Here is an 18,503-nt window from a genome sequence, read left to right as displayed (position 1 = left end):
TTCAAGTATAGAAGTGTTTGAACATCTTATCTTTCAATTTTGAAATGAAAAGTTTTTTGAGCTGAAAAGTACCCTGAATTTTTGGCATTTTCTCAGAAAAATAGATTACCTTTAAACAGTCATTATAAGAAGTATTTTTCATGCTGAATACAAATCTGGAGTTAGAATACCGTTTAGTCGTCCTTATGACATTCAATTAAGCTATTAAATGAAGTCAATTTTAAATATTTTCTGATCCTTTACATCGTATTAACTGAGCATGAATCGGTAACTGAGAGCATTATGATGTATTTTCCATGATTATTTCAAGTATAGAAGTGTTTGAACATCTTATCTTTCAATTTTGAAATGAAAAGTTTTTTGAGCTGAAAAGTACCCTGAATTTTTGGCATTTTCTCAGAAAAATAGATTACCTTTAAACAGTCATTATAAGAAGTATTTTTCATGCTGAATACAAATCTGGAGTTAGAATACCGTTTAGTCGTCCTTATGACATTCAATTAAGCTATTAAATGAAGTCAATTTTAAAATATTTTCTGATCCTTTACATCGTATTAACTGAGCATGAATCGGTAACTGAGAGCATTATGATGTATTTTCCATGATTATTTCAAGTATAGAAGTGTTTGAACATCTTATCTTTCAATTTTGAAATGAAAAGTTTTTTGAGCTGAAAAGTACCCTGAATTTTTGGCATTTTCTCAGAAAAATAGATTACCTTTAAACAGTCATTATAAGAAGTATTTTTCATGCTGAATACAAATCTGGAGTTAGAATACCGTTTAGTCGTCCTTATGACATTCAGTTAAGCTATTAAATGAAGTCAATTTTAAATATTTTCTGATCCTTTACATCGTATTAACTGAGCATGAATCGGTAACTGAGAGCATTATGATGTATTTTCCATGATTATTTCAAGTATAGAAGTGTTTGAACATCTTATCTTTCAATTTTGAAATGAAAAGTTTTTTGAGCTGAAAAGTACCCTGAATTTTTGGCATTTTCTCAGAAAAATAGATTACCTTTAAACAGTCATTATAAGAAGTATTTTTCATGCTGAATACAAATCTGGAGTTAGAATACCGTTTAGTCGTCCTTATGACATTCAATTAAGCTATTAAATGAAGTCAATTTTAAAATATTTTCTGATCCTTTACATCGTATTAACTGAGCATGAATCGGTAACTGAGAGCATTATGATGTATTTTCCATGATTATTTCAAGTATAGAAGTGTTTGAACATCTTATCTTTCAATTTTGAAATGAAAAGTTTTTTGAGCTGAAAAGTACCCTGAATTTTTGGCATTTTCTCAGAAAAATAGATTACCTTTAAACAGTCATTATAAGAAGTATTTTTCATGCTGAATACAAATCTGGAGTTAGAATACCGTTTAGTCGTCCTTATGACATTCAGTTAAGCTATTAAATGAAGTCAATTTTAAAATATTTTCTGATCCTTTACATCGTATTAACTGAGCATGAATCGGTAACTGAGAGCATTATGATGTATTTTCCATGATTATTTCAAGTATAGAAGTGTTTGAACATCTTATCTTTCAATTTTGAAATGAAAAGTTTTTTGAGCTGAAAAGTACCCTGAATTTTTGGCATTTTCTCAGAAAAATAGATTACCTTTAAACAGTCATTATAAGAAGTATTTTTCATGCTGAATACAAATCTGGAGTTAGAATACCGTTTAGTCGTCCTTATGACATTCAATTAAGCTATTAAATGAAGTCAATTTTAAATATTTTCTGATCCTTTACATCGTATTAACTGAGCATGAATCGGTAACTGAGAGCATTATGATGTATTTTCCATGATTATTTCAAGTATAGAAGTGTTTGAACATCTTATCTTTCAATTTTGAAATGAAAAGTTTTTTGAGCTGAAAAGTACCCTGAATTTTTGGCATTTTCTCAGAAAAATAGATTACCTTTAAACAGTCATTATAAGAAGTAATATGAGTCTAAGGATAACCAACAGCACACATTCTTTCCTAACTGGAAACTTGCTAAAAATATTTACTCTTACCCTGGTCCTACTTGTGCCACAAGACTAGCTGGACCATGTACCAACAATGATCCTGGACCATTATCTTCCCCAGCTGTCAGAACCTTGAGCACACACTGTGGAAACAGAACAAGAGTATAATTTAAAATTCTTAAAAACTTTCACCTTGTTAACAGTGGCTACAAGCATAGCAACTACACCTGAGAGTACAGACATCTTTTGGAGATAGATACTTCAACACTATCTATCTATCTATTTGTATCTCTGATGCCTGTTCCCTTCAGGAACTTCCTCAAAAGGGTAACACAGGAAAAGTCTCCATAACTGGTGAAATCTAGTGCTGCTGCTTAGCCTTTAGTGATTCACCCTTAACACGCCACTAGCAGAGGGGCAACTCTTGCATACTGTTTTCAGAGGCTCCTAACTATAGTTCCTGCCTAATGTTCCAACCTATTACTTCTACCCAAAGCTTTCACCTAATATTCCTATCAACTACTAACTAGTGTTTATACCTAATGTTCCTCTCTAATGCTCCTATCTGTTATTTCTATCTAGTGCTCCTATCATCTTGCCAAAATAAAAGGCAAGTGCAGAGTGCCCACCACAGGAAACTCTAGTTACAAGGAATGGGTGTGACATAAGTGGTGTCAAGTGTAATGTGTGACAAGGAGAGATGTATATCTATTTTTCACTCCTCTGAATTTCATTCTATTCAAATCAATAACCAAAATGCTAGTCTCATAATCCATTAAATTAAAATCTAAATTCTGTTACTGAGTTAATATTCTGATGTACAAAATCTATCATTGTTAAAGGCAATTTTTCAAGCAAAATCATCAACTGTGCATTAGTTGCTTTATCACAACTAAATAACATATACTAATGGATGAAAAAAAATTGAGTTTTGTGAATATAAACTATATGGTGCACAACAATCACCCCTGAATCAGTTAATTATCCTATGAAATATCATAATCAGCACTGTTCCAAACACAGTTCTCAATGAGCTGATAACCCTGTTCTAAAGCCACTCAAGTGGTGACAAGGACAGTATCTTCTACAAGTACATGCATTATTTTTTCATGCAAAGATAACATATAAAGATTTTAATTTACCTCATCATTGATTTCATTGATTATGGCACCTAGGTAGTTCATGTCTCCATCACGACGATGATGAAAGTAAACCTTAGGTCTTGGATCTTGTGCCAAGAACTTTTGGCCCTCAGCAACTGCCAGGTCTTTCAAAGCTTCTTTTAGGGACCTTAAAGTACCTGCCAAGGAGATGGAAATGACCTGTTGGATAACAATTAAGCAAATATAAGATAGGTACCAAAAATGAAAATGCATTCATGGAAAAAAATAAAAAATAATTTGCTTAAATATATGCAGGCTGAATGTGTCAGGAATAACACTATAAGAAGGTGTGTTAGCAGGCACAGTATGACTGAGAGATGACCAAGGTGTGCTGAAATGGTTCAGACATGAAGAGGATGAATGTAGAAATACTGAATAAGAAGATCTATGCATCAAAAGTGGAGAAAGGATGAAATGGGTGGAGACCAATGCATTGGTAGGATGGAATGAAATATTGGAACCTAAGTCTTCGGCAGGGTGAAAGGTATACATTAGCAGAAACTAAACAGATTAATATGGCATATGAGGGGAATGTGCTGTCATTGAGTGGAGCCAGTGAATATGAAATAATGAAAGTAAACTATAGAACAGTCTACGAGGCTTGGCTGTGGATAGCAGGCTTTGGTTTTGGTGAAGTGTATATGGCAGCTACAGAGTGGATGTATGCAATAGTAAGGGTGATTTCTATCTGTTCCAACACTACCTCATTATGGCGGGTGAAACCAGCTGTTTCAGAGAAAAAGAACTGAAAATTGTCAAAGTATTTGGAAAAACAATTACCTCTAGAGATTAATAAGACAAAAATTCAGATAATACTGGAGACATGAGACTCCATAACTTGTTTCAATTTACTACCACAGCAGTTAATTTACCTATGTTGTGTATATAATTTCTCAAATACAAAGGTAATTGGAATATGTAGAATCTTCATCATCCATTTCAGTTACAAATTACAAACTTTAGCAGTCTGAAAACACTCAAGGCTGCCACAGCGAATATATGAAATTTGGGATGTCGATATAAGGAAGATCATAAATAGAACAAAAAAGTAAGGAGGAGTAAAAGAAGAAATCTCTGAGGAAGAATATAAACTCCACAAATATCTGGAACGTTACCCTGTTTAGTTCAAAAGATGAAGCTCCTACTACATCAGGGACAACAAAACTCCTGTTGTCTGGTCATTCTGTTTTTCACTTCAAGATCAGAATCTAGTCCAAAGAAACATACATTCTAGTATCATCCCAGATCAGATACTTAACAAGAGTGCACTTTATTCACATCTTTTACCTCTTACCACAGTGCAATTCCTCTGTAATAGTTAAATCTACTTAGATTTTAGTTTCTAGATTAGATTTTAGTTTCTAGACCATTACTTACTGCATTCATATATCCTTTAATTAGTCATCCTTTTTGCAAACTCACTCTAATACATATCAGTATCTAAATCAAAAACATAAACAAATTATGTGATCTCGGAACATTTACGACATCCCTTTTCTAATGGAATTTTATGTCACTTCTCACAAACCTACACAAGAACATAAAACATCCTTCTTCTTCTACATTCTTGCAAAACACTTGACCTAAGAACACTTATGATGTCACTTTTCTACCAGAATCTTATATCGTCTCATAATCCCTCACCCAATTTTTCAGGGACAATTATGTGGACCAATCATTTATGCAAACATCTTCCCACCTTTCTATCCATAAATTCCAATACTTAAAAAGGGCACTGAAAAGTTTAATCTATGATTCTGAGCTCTGTTTTCTAGGTGCTGCAAAAAATGAGTTGCATGTGTTAAATAATGTCAAATGTAATTTGTGACGGAGAGATTGTACATTTTTGGGCAAATTAAGTAGGTAAAAACTAATAAAATGTCTTAAGCACATATACACAGGGTATCAAGCAGAATACAGTGTAAAGACTTTGAAAGGAGACAGAGTTAAATAAATTACAATCATAAAAGTAAATGAAATTAAAATCATTTCAAATTCATACTTTTGAGGTCCTTTTGTTTTTTCTCCACCAGACGCAAATGGTCAGAGGGGCAAGAATGCAAGAGGGTATTCATATGACGCTCTCTGTCAACACACTCCCCAAGGTACCTGGAAAATGTAAGTAATCATTATATTTACTTAAAGGAGTAATATATTTGCCATATTTTCTGTATCTTGTTAGCCTTCTTTTTCTGAGTGTATTATGAGTGTGTCTGACTGTGCTATTTCTTCCATATGTCTCGGTCAGGAATCTGGCTCGAGCCCACTGTGTGATGGTAAATCCAAGACATACAGACACGTGGTATCATTGTCTTTGCACGTGCTTAAAATTGTAAGGTTTGAGACACTGTTAACACCTTTTGAAGATCGAGGCTATCATCTCAAGATATAAATGATGAAAATATGTATACCTACTTCATAACTACTGTATAACTAACTACAATCAAGCACTTTTGATCCAAGACAGAATCATGAACTACATAGTAAGTGGTTAACTAATGGAGAAAGAAAAGGAAACATGTCCATGCAATATTTCAATCGGCATAAGTAATTTTTACTAGCCCCTACATTATTTTCAATTAGTACATTACCTTTCAGGCTACAGAAGCAGGAACTGGGATAATAAAGGCAGTCTTCAAAGAACAGTTGAGGCTGCTTTTATTGCCATATTTACCATGAAAAGTAAGAATTAGAAAGACCATCAAGTTTAACACACTGAATTTCAGCAGCTCACTTAATACTTTCTAGGTGAGGAGGCTCTGTGAGTAAAGACCCTGTTAACAAGAGCCTGGTTAGAGATGAAGATCATATCAAGGACTGTAACTGCTTAGAACCGACAGATTAATGGCAGAACTAGTTCAGTCACTACAACAAATGGAAATGCAACATAAATGATTGTTTCATTTACAGATTAAACATTTCTTAATCAAATGAGAGTGAAGAGTGAGTGGACAATTAAAAGAAGAAGACGCTTCTACCTTTCTTCTAAATAAAATGCTTAAGAACATGAATCTTTTAAGTGGTATAATTGAGATTTCATCAGTAGTTCAAGCTTCTTGAACAGAATGGAGTAGAAGAGAATCAAGTCAGCCTTAATCTGATGTATCTGCCTCAATCAATAAAAGAAATATGGATAAGAGAAGATGATGATGTGAGGAAATGATCAGCTGAAAATTAATATGTATAGAAACCTGGGAGTTCATAGAACTTTGGAACAAGTTTCAGCTCATTCAGCTTGACACAATGGAAAATTTCAGTGCTCTTATATGGAGTAAGGAAAAGTTAATCTAACTATAAGAATTTCATCCTTCCTGCAAAATTAAAGTGACACTGCAAGAATGGTACAATCTGAAATTTCAATCATCTGTGCACAGCTTAAGACCAATAAAACAAGCATTTGTGGCACATATGCATTAAAACATTGTACATCTGCAGACAACAGAAACAATCAGACAAAAGGTGAAAACATCCGCTTCAGTGAGTTACGTGATCAACATTGACTTTGTGCATCATGACCCTTAATAATTACAACACTCCAAATATCAGGGTGTGAATTTCATCATTTTGTGGACAATGTTTGCCTATAAACACGAAGGAGCACATTGAACATTCTACAGACCCTTCGCAGGTGCAAAAGGAAACAAAAACAATTCACTATGAAAAAGCACTTCAACAAACAATTCTGATACTGCACTACACTGCAATTATTACTAAACATATTCAAATTAAGTTTTAAGATGATTCTTGATGGAAACATTGATAAATTTCTATTGGACTTAAAAATCCTTCATAAATTACACTCCTACCTGAGGACCCTGGCACCTGCCACAAAGAAAAGCAGTGTCTTGTTAGCCTTCCCTTTCTCTGTATGAAGCAGCTTGATTGCCTGTATGTCTGCCAGGTTGCATACATGTGTACCACAACACATATTAGCATCTACATCCTGGATAGTAACAACACGTACTGGACCTACAACATCATCTGGCAAGCCTCTGGTTCGAATCTGTTCAATAACAAGTAGTGTTGGTTACCCAATATCCTATTTGGTGAAAGAAAGCAAATGAACTTCTTCATATGGTATACTGAATCAATTCAGCACATGCACTCACAGAAGACAGCAACCAAGAGTTAAAGAAAAAAACATAAAAAAGGAGTATTCAAATCTGGAAAGACAGTATGCACAGGCAGGTGTATTTTCATGCAAGCTAAAATGAAGCATAAGTATTGGGTACAAGAAAACATTTTTGATAAAGAGGTTTCACACATTTAAAAATACGACTAACCTCTTTCAGCTCAGTGTCTGAGGCATCATATTCCTTTACATAAACTGCAGTAGCATCTCGGATTCTTTGGTTCACAGCATCTTCAACTGCAGAAATTTCCTCATCAGGAATTTCCTCAGTGTCAAGCTCAATATAAGACACAGACTCAGCTAAGTACCAGGAAGTTGTAGCATAACCATATATGGAGTCAGCAATAGCTGCAAAGTAAGAAAAAAGGGAATTACTCTTATCGAGGCAAACTTCATTCCACTCTAACGCTTGAAGCTGCAGGAAGGATTAACTATTACTACTCTATTCTTAAGGCAGCTACAAAAATAGACAAATTAGGAAAACAACAAAAAAAGTAATTCATTTCATACTCTGCTGTATGTGGTACAATGATGAGGATATAATCATTTCTTAATGTTTATAAGGCTGAAAAGTCCCAGAGTACTGAAGAAAGTATATAACGAAGCAAATACAGATATGGTATAAGTTTTCAGGAAATCAGTGAGCTAGCAAATTAGGTGTACTGGCAGCTCAAGAAAATCAGTCATAAAGTACTCTTACTTTAAGCCGTGTGAAAAATAATTTTACCTTTGGGGAAAAAATGTTACATGGGATCAGAAGTAGATATTCCAGGGCAAGTAAGGACAAATAAAAGTTTATGAAGGAATCTAAAAGACTTGATATAGTAACAGAAAATAATATACAATGCAAATGACAATAGTAAATTTCTATGAAAGAAGGGGAAGGTCTCATGCTAAAAGTCAACTACAACAGCACAGCAAGTCTGTAATGGTCTAAAACATTTCAGTAAGAGCTAACAACAAAATACCTCATTAACCACATTCAGACTTAGATTAACTGCGAAGCTGTGGACTGAAACTCCAAACTAGCCCTCAAGGATTGCTATCTATGCTGTTCCTTATACTGTACTGAAATATGTACATGTACTGTATGTAGTCTTTTGCATGTAGGCTAAGCCATCACTTTCACACACTCAAAATTTCTTGAGTACTTAGCAAAATCATTTTGACAACCAGATCAGTGCATGTTTCTAGGACCACTTGTAAGCCATCACCATATGTGCACGTGGTTAGTAGCGAGTGTTTTGGGACAAATCTATATTCACTAGCCATTCTAAATACCATAGATGGTAAGATGATATGCAAAGACAGGGAGAATGCTTGTTAGTTAACCAAAAAGAAATATAAAAGTTATGACACCTTTTATATCTCTTTTCCCATCTAAGCAAGGTAGCTTCAAGAACTGGCAACTGAATTTTTGAGGAAAAGTCCCCATGTGCCACATTCTTCTATTCCCACTTTCACAAAAAGAAAATACCAGAGGGTATGATTTTAAGCTCCCTGCCTTTGTCCCACTTACCTGCTTTCTATGACAAGTAGAAGATATTTGCAGAATATTTTCCCTCCCTTACTTCCAGGATATGCCATATATTACTCGTACATTTTTTCTTTCTTGGTTATCAGTTTCTATTCTCAGGCAAAAAATTTAAAAAATACATATAAAACAGTCCTTTTGAATAAAAATATCTGAACCCAGGTATGGAAAGCCTAACTATTCTAACAATTCATCTAAACTCCCAAACAATAATACTAAAACATGCTCAACTACTCACAATCTTTAAAGATAAACTTAACAAGTACTAATATAGTATTCTCTATCTCATCATCCATCTTAAGGTAAATGAACTGTTGGCCAAGATTAGGTTAATTCAGATAATAGTCCCAGCTACAGACAAGCCACCTCTTGCATGAACAAAAGCAAGTGGCTGTGAGCACCTACTGAATAATCTTAAAATGCAAGTATCATCCCGTTGGCTCAAAACCTATTCTATATATTAACCAATTCTCCAGAAAGAAGTCTAATTACATGGCAGATGCATACACGAGAAGGCAGCTACTAGCCCTACTGCAAACAAATCAAAAGAAATACAAGGGAATATTCTTAACATCACTGCTTTTAATATATGAAACAGCAAGTAAATATAGTCATATGGGACATATATATATATATATATATATATATGAAACCAGCTAAACAAACATCAAAGCTAATGCATACCTGTGATGAGGTGTTGAGCTGTATGCTGCTGCATGTGGTCATGTCTGCGTATCCAATCGATCTCTTGGGTGACCAATGATCCCACTTCAAGTGGCTTTTCCAGATAGTGAACAGCATCTCCACCTTTCCGAATTATACGTAATACAGGGATGCCATCTACTGTACCACGATCATCTGGCTGTCAAATGAATATTTCAAAAATAGGTTCTTAATTAGCTGCATCACAGTTCTTAAGACATTAAAAGAGATGGCAACATAATCTTTTAATAATATCATGCTTTTTATTTCTCTATAACAGTTACTGAAAAAACAATTGTCATTTTTCAAAGAAAATGAAAAATATCAGGCTCTTAGTACAACTATGAAAACTTCCAATATAGTTAGCAACATTCAATGTGAAGGCAAAGGATGGTACATGTTGTTAATGTCGTATTCATACATTATCTCATAATACTGAATGCATACGCTGTCTCCTACTTACATTGTACTTTCTGTACCAGTTCCTAATCATGTTCTCCCAACAGACAAAACTAAACACTTTTCTGAATCCAAAGTTACACCACCATTAACTCCCTTCTCAAAACATCAAATAATTGTACACTATAGCCTTACCTGACCTCCTCCCTCAGGAAACATAACTGTGTCTTCAAACGTTGTTTCATAGCAGTCGACTTTCTTCTTTTTACTATTTTCCACAACATCTAGCTTGGCAGGGTTACATGCGACAACCTTTGTTGTGTACTGAAAAACATAGACCCTTACAATGATGCAATTTGCATTGTAACTCTTGTCTTTACATAACAAAAAAGCATATACTACCACTACTAAAAAAACAATTATAAGAACTTTGTTTCATCTCTGACAGTTTCCTGATGGCTTCCTAAAACGTTTGACATAAAAAATTTGATCAAGGTTGTATGGGAATGTGAAAGGATTAAGATAATAATGGTAAATCAGCAAATGATCATCAAAATGAGCCAATAAATTTTAATAAATTCAATTACAATTAAAAAGCAGTAACCTTCACATACAATCTTAACAGACCAAATACTCTGGAAAAGATGTAAATTTCACATGTCTTCAGTATTCAAATTCAAGTAAATTGGAAACAGGAATCATAAAGATGAGTATCACATACTTGCAAAAAAAAAAAACTATGTCATCAATCTTTGCTAAAGCATTTCTAATGATGGGGAAACAACATAAACTGTTAGCAATTTTTGAAGTTCATTCTAATAGAAACATATATATATATAAGTAAACTGAATAAAACCTGGTTAGCCTTAATGCAGCAGGACATAATGGAATTATGAATTATGTATCAAACATATAACATGAGCTACTTAAATCATACTTTCTATCTTTCAGATTCTGTGAGAGTCAAAATGCTTAATCTAGTGATCAGATTATCATAACTAGTTATTCTGGCTTAGAAATAATGCAATGGACTTTGTTTATATGAAACTTCCAACACCAAACACTTTAATCATCTTTCATAGCTCTAAAAAATGAAGTCACCATTACGTAAAGCCTGAAATCTGGTCTGATAAGGTCAATACTAATAGAACTACATATGGGATTGAACTCAAAGCTAACAGTAGCCTTACTCTCCCATGGGGAGCCGGTGTTTGCCTATCCTTCGGCCTGGGTTGAGTACTCTTATTCTACTTTAACAACTGATTCAGTAACTAAACAAAAGTTTTTACATATACTCACTGTTTTCTCATAGGAATGACGTTGGCAGTAAAATACCATTGGAAGAAACTGACGGTATATTACACTAATAACAGTCCAGAAGCAGATTGCTGTTATCAGTGGGAGAATTGGCAATGCTGGGAAGGAATGTGGAGTATTGGTAAACAAAGTCCAGGGGATACAGGCTAGGCCTTTATTGGTAAACAAAGTCCGTGGGATACAGACTGAGCCTTTATTGATAAACAAAGTCCAGGGGATACAGGCTGGACCTTTGTTGGTAAACAAAGTTCATGAGTTACAGACTGAGCCTTTATTGGTAAACAGAATCCAGGGGCTACAGGCTGAGCCTTTGTTGGTAAACAAAGTCCAGGGGATACAGGCTGGGCTTTTGTTGGTAAACAAAGTCCAGGGGATACAGGATGGATCCTTGATGAACTATAATAAAAATGAGCTATGTATACAATTTTTGCGTTTGTAAAAACCTAGTCAAATAACCATATGCAAATCTTGAATATCTTTAGGTGCTAAAGATAATTCTATGAACATAATCGCTCACATTGCATATATTGTCCATGGCATATCCCAGTGAATGCAATCCTTGAATGGCTACTCTAACTTACAAGATGTTACCAGTGCTTTCTTATCTTGCCTGCAGACATATATTCCTGATCATGTTTCTATTTCACACTCATGATAAACACACGAAATTTCTATGGACACATTTCGCAGGCTGTCACTACCAGCTACATCTGTGTGTGTATATATATATATATATATATATATATATATATATATATATATATATATATATATATATATATATATATATATATTATATATATATGGGGATAGAGGAGAAAGAATACTTCCCACGTATTTCCTGCGTGTCGTAGAAGGCGACTAAAAGGGAAGGGAGCGGGGGGCTGGAAATCCCCCCCTCTCTCTTTTTTTTTTTTTTTTTCCCAAAGGAAGGAACAGAGAAGGGTGCTGGATGAGGATGTTTCCTCAGAGGCCCAGTCCTCTGTTCTTAACGCTACCTCGCTGACGCGGGAAATGGCGAATAGTATGAAATATATATATATATATATATATATATATATATATATATATATATATATATATATATATATATATATATATATATAAGCGTCTGGGGTAAACCATGGAAAGCTGTGTAGGTATGTATATTTGCGTGTGTGGACGTATGTATATACATGTGTATGGGGGGGGGGGGTTGGGCCATTTCTTTCGTCTGTTTCCTTGCGCTACCTCGCAAACGCGGGAGACAGCGACAAAGTATAATAAAAAAAAAAAAATATATATATATATATATATATATATATATATATATATATATATATATATATATAATTTTGGGTAGTGACCCCATCAGTTTTATTGAAGTTGCTAAACAGATTGGTTAGCTGCTATTATCCCTCTATGTAAGGTACTCTTCCTGAGAGTAAGGGGTTGCAACCCAAACTTTTCAATGAAAAGAGTTCTCTCTGCCTCGGATTTATGACTGGTTGTTCTCTCTCGCGGTAGAAAAAAAAAAATGCTATTTCTACTCTTCTAGTAAAGAGTCAGGAACAGACAATTGAGCATTACAGATTTAAGCTTCACTTTGCTCTCAACTTTGCGCCTTCATCTGAAAAGTAATGATACAGAGGAGAGAATCTTAGTAGTTAAGTATATTTATCTGCACTGTAATCAATCTAACCAGTTTGAACCTATGGGGAAAAGAGGGTAATATGGTGAAGGACAGTAGTACACATAATGTACAAAGTTTACAAAGATATGATCATCCTAGATATGACTGAATTTGTAGCAAAACTTAGTGCTCTGTAATTGTTCTTTTGGTGCTGATGTTGGAAAACCAATTAAGTATACGAAAATCTTAATATTTTAGAATATCCATTTATATTGTATATTTGCTAGTAGTTATGTGCGCTCAATTCTGTTTGGGTTTTGTTCACTAAACGTGTTTAGTAAAGGTGTTCGCTGCAGATGTGCGTTGGCATGTCAACATCAGTCTTTACAGCTGATTCACCTCTTAATATCGCCTGGTTTATCAAGCCTTGTACCAGCAAGAAGGACTTTACTAGTTAGCCCTAAGCTAGAAAAAGAAGCAACAAAATAACGTACAAAAATGATCATGATCAGTGACTGGAAGTGACCAAGACCAAACTGAAACAAAACCAATGTCCTATGAGGGTGCCGGTAGCTTCTTCCCTAGTTACTTTGACTTATCATGCCAGAATTAAACGACTTGTACAAACAGTTGTGCAAGAAATACAAGATTGAGGAACAAGCCTGTGTTCAGGAAGCCCTAGCCAAGTAAGTAGCTTTGACCTAGCAAGTTACGTGAAACATTTGATAGCATTAATAATTCGTGAGGACATTATAATTTACTAGTTTCGCTGTGCCTGAGAATTAACTTTAGATATTGGATATTGCTAACCTCCAAAGGTAGCATAGTATCTAGGGAAGAGAATAAAGGTTGTGGAGCATGTTAGTAAGTTGCATACTTTATTACATAAGATGTTGGTAAAGGCTATGAATATCATGGAAAATATTGGGTGGTCAAGACATAAACATTCAGCAAAGGGTTTTCCTTATATGATAGCAGACCACATGTATAATGTAGTAGGTATAATTTGACTTTAATACTGAGAATTAAGGTAAATTTCAGATAGTAAGGGATGTTAAATGAGGTTCATATAAGTTCTGTTGATTTGTAAAGGTTCTGCATTTAGTTATACACTAACTAAGCACACGTTTTCCCTATTTTTTGTAGTGTTCATCCCTACTAGCTTATATATTAAATTTTTTTTTTTTTTATACTTTGTCGCTGTCTCCCGCGTTGGCGAGGTAGCGCAAGGAAACAGACGAAAGAAATGGCCCAACCCCCCCCCCATACACATGTATATACATACGTCCACACACGCAAATATACATACCTACACAGCTTTCCATGGTTTACCCCAGACGCTTCACATGCCTTGATTCAATCCACTGACAGCACGTCAACCCCGGTATACCACATCGCTCCAATTCACTCTATTCCTTGCCCTCCTTTCACCCTCCTGCATGTTCAGGCCCCGATCACACAAAATCTTTTTCACTCCATCTTTCCACCTCCAATTTGGTCTCCCTCTTCTCCTCGTTCCCTCCACCTCCGACAGATATATCTCTTGGTCAATCTTTCCTCACTCATTCTCTCCATGTGCCCAAACCATTTCAAAACACCCTCTTCTGCTCTCTCAACCACGCTCTTTTTATTTCCACACATCTCTCTTACCCTTACGTTACTTACTCGATCAAACCACCTCACACCACACATTGTCCTCAAACATCTCATTTCCAGCACATCCATCCTCCTGCGCACAACTCTATCCATAGCCCATGCCTCGCAACCATACAACATTGTTGGAACCACTATTCCTTCAAACATACTCAGTTTTGCTTTCCGAGATAATGTTCTCGACTTCCACACATTCTTCAAGGCACCCAGAATTTTCGCCCCCCTCCCCCACCCTATGATCCACTTCCGCTTCCATGGTTCCATTCGCTGCCAGATCCACTCCCAGATATCTAAAACACTTCACTTCCTCCAGTTTTTCTTCATTCAAACTCACCTCCCAATTGACTTGACCCTCAACCCTACTGTACCTAATAACCTTGCTCTTATTCACATTTACTCTTAACTTTCTTCTTCACACACTTTACCAAACTCAGTCACCAGCTTCTGCAGTTTCTCACATGAATCAGCCACCAGCGCTGTATCATCAGCGAACAACAACTGACTCACTTCCCAAGCTCTCTCATCCCCAACAGACTTCAAACTTGCCCCTCTTTCCAATACTCTTGCATTTACCTCCCTAACAACCCCATCCATAAACAAATTAAACAACCATGGAGACATCACACACCCCTGCCGCAAACCTACATTCACTGAGAACCAATCACTTTCCTCTCTTCCTACACGTACACATGCCTTACATCCTCGATAAAAACTTTTCACTGCTTCTAACAACTTTCCTCCCACACCATATATTCTTAATACCTTCCACAGAGTATCTCTATCAACTCTATCATATGCCTTCTCCAGATCCATAAATGCTACATACAAATCCATTTGCTTTTCTAAGTATTTCTCACATACATTCTTCAAAGCAAACACCTAATCCACACATCTCTACCACTTCTGAAACCACACTGCTCTTCCCCAATCTGATGCTCTGTACATGCCTTCACCCTCTCAATCAATACCCTCCCATATAATTTACCAGGAATACTCAACAAACTTATACCTCTGTAATTTGAGCACTCACTCTTATCCCCTTTGCCTTTGTACAATGGCACTATGCACGCATTCCGCCAATCCTCAGGCACCTCACCATGAGTCATACATACATTAAATAACCTTACCAACCAGTCAACAATACAGTCACCCCCTTTTTTAATATATTTTAATATTTTATTTTTTTATTAAAATATATTAAATGCTGGTTAAAAAAAATGACCCTGCCATACTTCCTTAGTATTAACCTGTAGATGCTGGTTGTTCTGCAGAAAGTTATTCACGATTTGGGCAAGGAAAGGTCTTCAAAGTCTCTTTAATTTATCATAATATGAAAAAAATGCATGTAGAAATAAAGAATATGTATTTTCAAAAGAGTGAGCTAACATGACTTACAGGGCCATGGTATAGTGCTTAAGTTTTACATAGAGTCCACAGTGAGAGTTGGCAGAGAGAGCAAAGAAGGGATAGAGGAAGGGTAGAGAGGAGCCTCTGATGCAAATACAGAACACATTCAAGAGGTGATTCATTCTCCAAAGTTAGCATTACCAGTACCATTACATCTGTAAGGTGCTCATTTACAGAATATGGGGAATGATTAATAAAAAGAGTTCTCATTACCTTGGATTTGTGAATATTCTTTGAAAGAATGGAAAAGCTGTATGCACTTGATTCATACCATGTAACTGGTAATAAGGTAAGTTATACAGGATATGTATGATACTGTAAATTCAACAAAGGAAGAAATATTTATCTCCAGTATGCATGGATGAAATGCCTACCCTAAATTTAATAGATAATTTCTATATATGTTTGTACTAGCTTCATAATTTTTTCTTTTCCTTGTAACTGCATGTTGACATACCCGTAACATTAGGCTTATAGAAAAAAGTGATATTATTTTTTTTTTCGCTGTCTCCCGCATTTGTGAGGTAGCGCAAGGAAACAGACGAAAGAAGTGGCCCAACCCACCCCCATACACATGTATATACATACGTCCACACACGCAAATATACATACCTACACAGCTTTCCATGGTTTACCCCAGACGCTTCATATGCCCTGATTCAATCCACTGACAGCACGTCAACCCCGGTATACCACATCGATCCAATTCACTCTATTCCTTGCCCTCCTTTCACCCTCCTGCATGTTCAGGCCCCGATCACACAAAATCTTTTTCACTCCATCTTTCCACCTCCAATTTGGTCTCCCACTTCTCCTTGTTCCCTCCACCTCCAACACATATATCCTCTTGGTCAATCTTTCCTCACTCATTCTCTCCATGTGCCCAAACCATTTCAAAACACCCTCTTCTGCTCTCTCAACCACGCTCTTTTTATTTCCTCACATCTCTCTTACCCTTACGTTACTTACTCGATCAAACCACCTCACACCACACATTGTCCTCAAACATCTCATTTCCAGCACATCCATCCTCCTGCGCACAACTCTATCCATAGCCCACGCCTCGCAACCATACAACATTGTTGGAACCACTATTCCTTCAAACATACCCATTTTTGCTTTCCGAGATAATGTTCTCGACTTCCACACATTCTTCAAGGCTCCCAGGATTTTCGCCCCCTCCCCCACCCTATGATCCACTTTCGCTTCCATGGTTCCATCCGCTGCCAGATCTACTCCCAGATATCTAAAACACTTTACTTCCTCCAGTTTTGCTCCATTCAAACTTACCTCCCAATTGACTTGACCCTCAACCCTACTGTACCTAATAACCTTGCTCTTATTTACATTTACTCTTAACTTTCTTCTTTCACACACTTTACCAAACTCAGTCACCAGCTTCTGCAGTTTCTCACATGAATCAGCCACCAACGCTGTATCATCAGCGAACAACAATTCATATTAGAAAAGTTTCAAATATTCGTTATCCTAACGGCTGCGTTGGTGATATAAAAGCTTCTTAACTTTGATGTGTTTGATTAGCTCACTTCTCATATATATTTTTCAGTAACATCATATTAACAAGAATGGTTTTTGTGTTGGTTTATTGGATTGGTTCCTTGTTCAGAAATCTTTAGATCATTACAAAATGTTTATTTCTCTTACTGGTTTACACAGTAAACTAATTCAGCTGATGTGTTAGTTTTTGAGTTTTCTTTACTCTTTTAAATGGTCATATCTGATTACTCTGCTTTACATACAGGGATGCCATCTTAGACCTCTCTAACCAGACATTGGATGTGGGCACTTGTGCTGTACTTGGCAAGATTATGCAAATATCACATGTTATCAGTAAGGTTAGTATGTTGATTTTATATAGCAATTGACTGGAAGATGGTTCTTTGATTTATTATAGCTGCTAGTATGCACTTTGACCAAGAATTCTTGCTGCTTGACTAAATGTTGACGAGCATTCCCAAAATTATTGTTGATTAAGGAATTTTGATATGTTCACTTTCTCAAGACAATTTTTGTTTAAGTTTACATAAGCATTATAATGATATAACTGAATTAATGTGTTGTGAAACCTTGTAAATTATGAATGTTAGCGGAATTTGTACCAGTTAAGAAAAAGATTTTTGTATATCATGTAAACCCCAATCAGGAATGAAGTGATATAAGATAGGATGTACTGCATTAGTATGAAACCAAGATATGTACAAATCTTTTTTATGAAAACTTAGTAGATGTCTTTCAGGATAAACAATTTCAAAGTAATTAAAGAATTGCTAGGTATAATGCATTTTTTTTTACAAGAATGGAATATGTTTAGGTTTGGGATTGATCCATTAAGATCCACCATGATGGAACTTGCAAAACTTTTTCTCAAAAAGCCTAAATGGTTACTATCTAAGGTTCTAGTTTTACTGTAATTTTTTCATTTTCTTGTATGCTGTATCCTATCAGTTACTTGTTATGATCTCAGTTTGTCTATTTATCCTAGGTTCAGGTAGGGAGTGTCTTAAGTTAAATGTCATAACCCAGCATCAGAATCTGTTGATTTTTCTAATAATAGCTTTATTAGGTTAAAGTTGATCT

General features: G+C 35.5%; 2 protein-coding genes across 4 annotated transcripts in view; one reads left to right on the top strand and one right to left on the bottom strand.

Annotated features, from left to right (window-relative positions):
* The window catches only part of LOC139755903 (leucine-rich repeat-containing protein 45-like), a 92,083-nt gene that overhangs the window by 49,803 nt on the left and 23,777 nt on the right, over positions 1-18,503 (top strand). Inside the window, exons 3-4 of one of the 2 annotated variants that reach the window (XM_071674631.1) lie at positions 5,183-5,267; positions 17,668-17,761. In XM_071674631.1, the coding sequence (XP_071530732.1) occupies positions 5,266-5,267; positions 17,668-17,761 (96 nt within the window). In that variant the 5' untranslated portion in view covers positions 5,183-5,265. Of the gene's footprint in view, positions 1-5,182; positions 5,268-13,190; positions 13,532-17,667; positions 17,762-18,503 lie in introns of those variants that run through there. The other variant, XM_071674630.1, reaches the window with a different exon arrangement.
* LOC139755906 (alanyl-tRNA editing protein Aarsd1-B) lies at positions 1,974-11,545 on the bottom strand. Of its 2 annotated transcripts, none has more exons than XM_071674637.1 (8): positions 11,216-11,541; positions 10,112-10,240; positions 9,500-9,677; positions 7,433-7,629; positions 6,956-7,152; positions 5,152-5,258; positions 3,129-3,286; positions 1,974-2,129 (listed from the first exon to the last, which is right to left on the bottom strand). In XM_071674637.1, the coding sequence occupies exons 1-8, from the start codon at positions 11,252-11,254 to the stop codon at positions 2,031-2,033; spliced, it is 1,104 nt and encodes a 367-aa protein (XP_071530738.1). In that variant the 5' UTR covers positions 11,255-11,541; the 3' UTR covers positions 1,974-2,030. The 2 variants fall into 2 exon arrangements, 1 of the variants encoding a protein (XP_071530738.1); XR_011714204.1 differs by having other exon boundaries at positions 1,993-2,129; positions 3,129-3,308; positions 11,216-11,545.

Source organism: Panulirus ornatus, chromosome 20 (assembly GCF_036320965.1).
Source record: "Panulirus ornatus isolate Po-2019 chromosome 20, ASM3632096v1, whole genome shotgun sequence".
NCBI lineage: Eukaryota > Metazoa > Arthropoda > Malacostraca > Decapoda > Palinuridae > Panulirus > Panulirus ornatus.
Note: the sequence above shows the minus strand (reverse complement) of the source record. Positions and strands in the feature narration are given on the sequence as shown.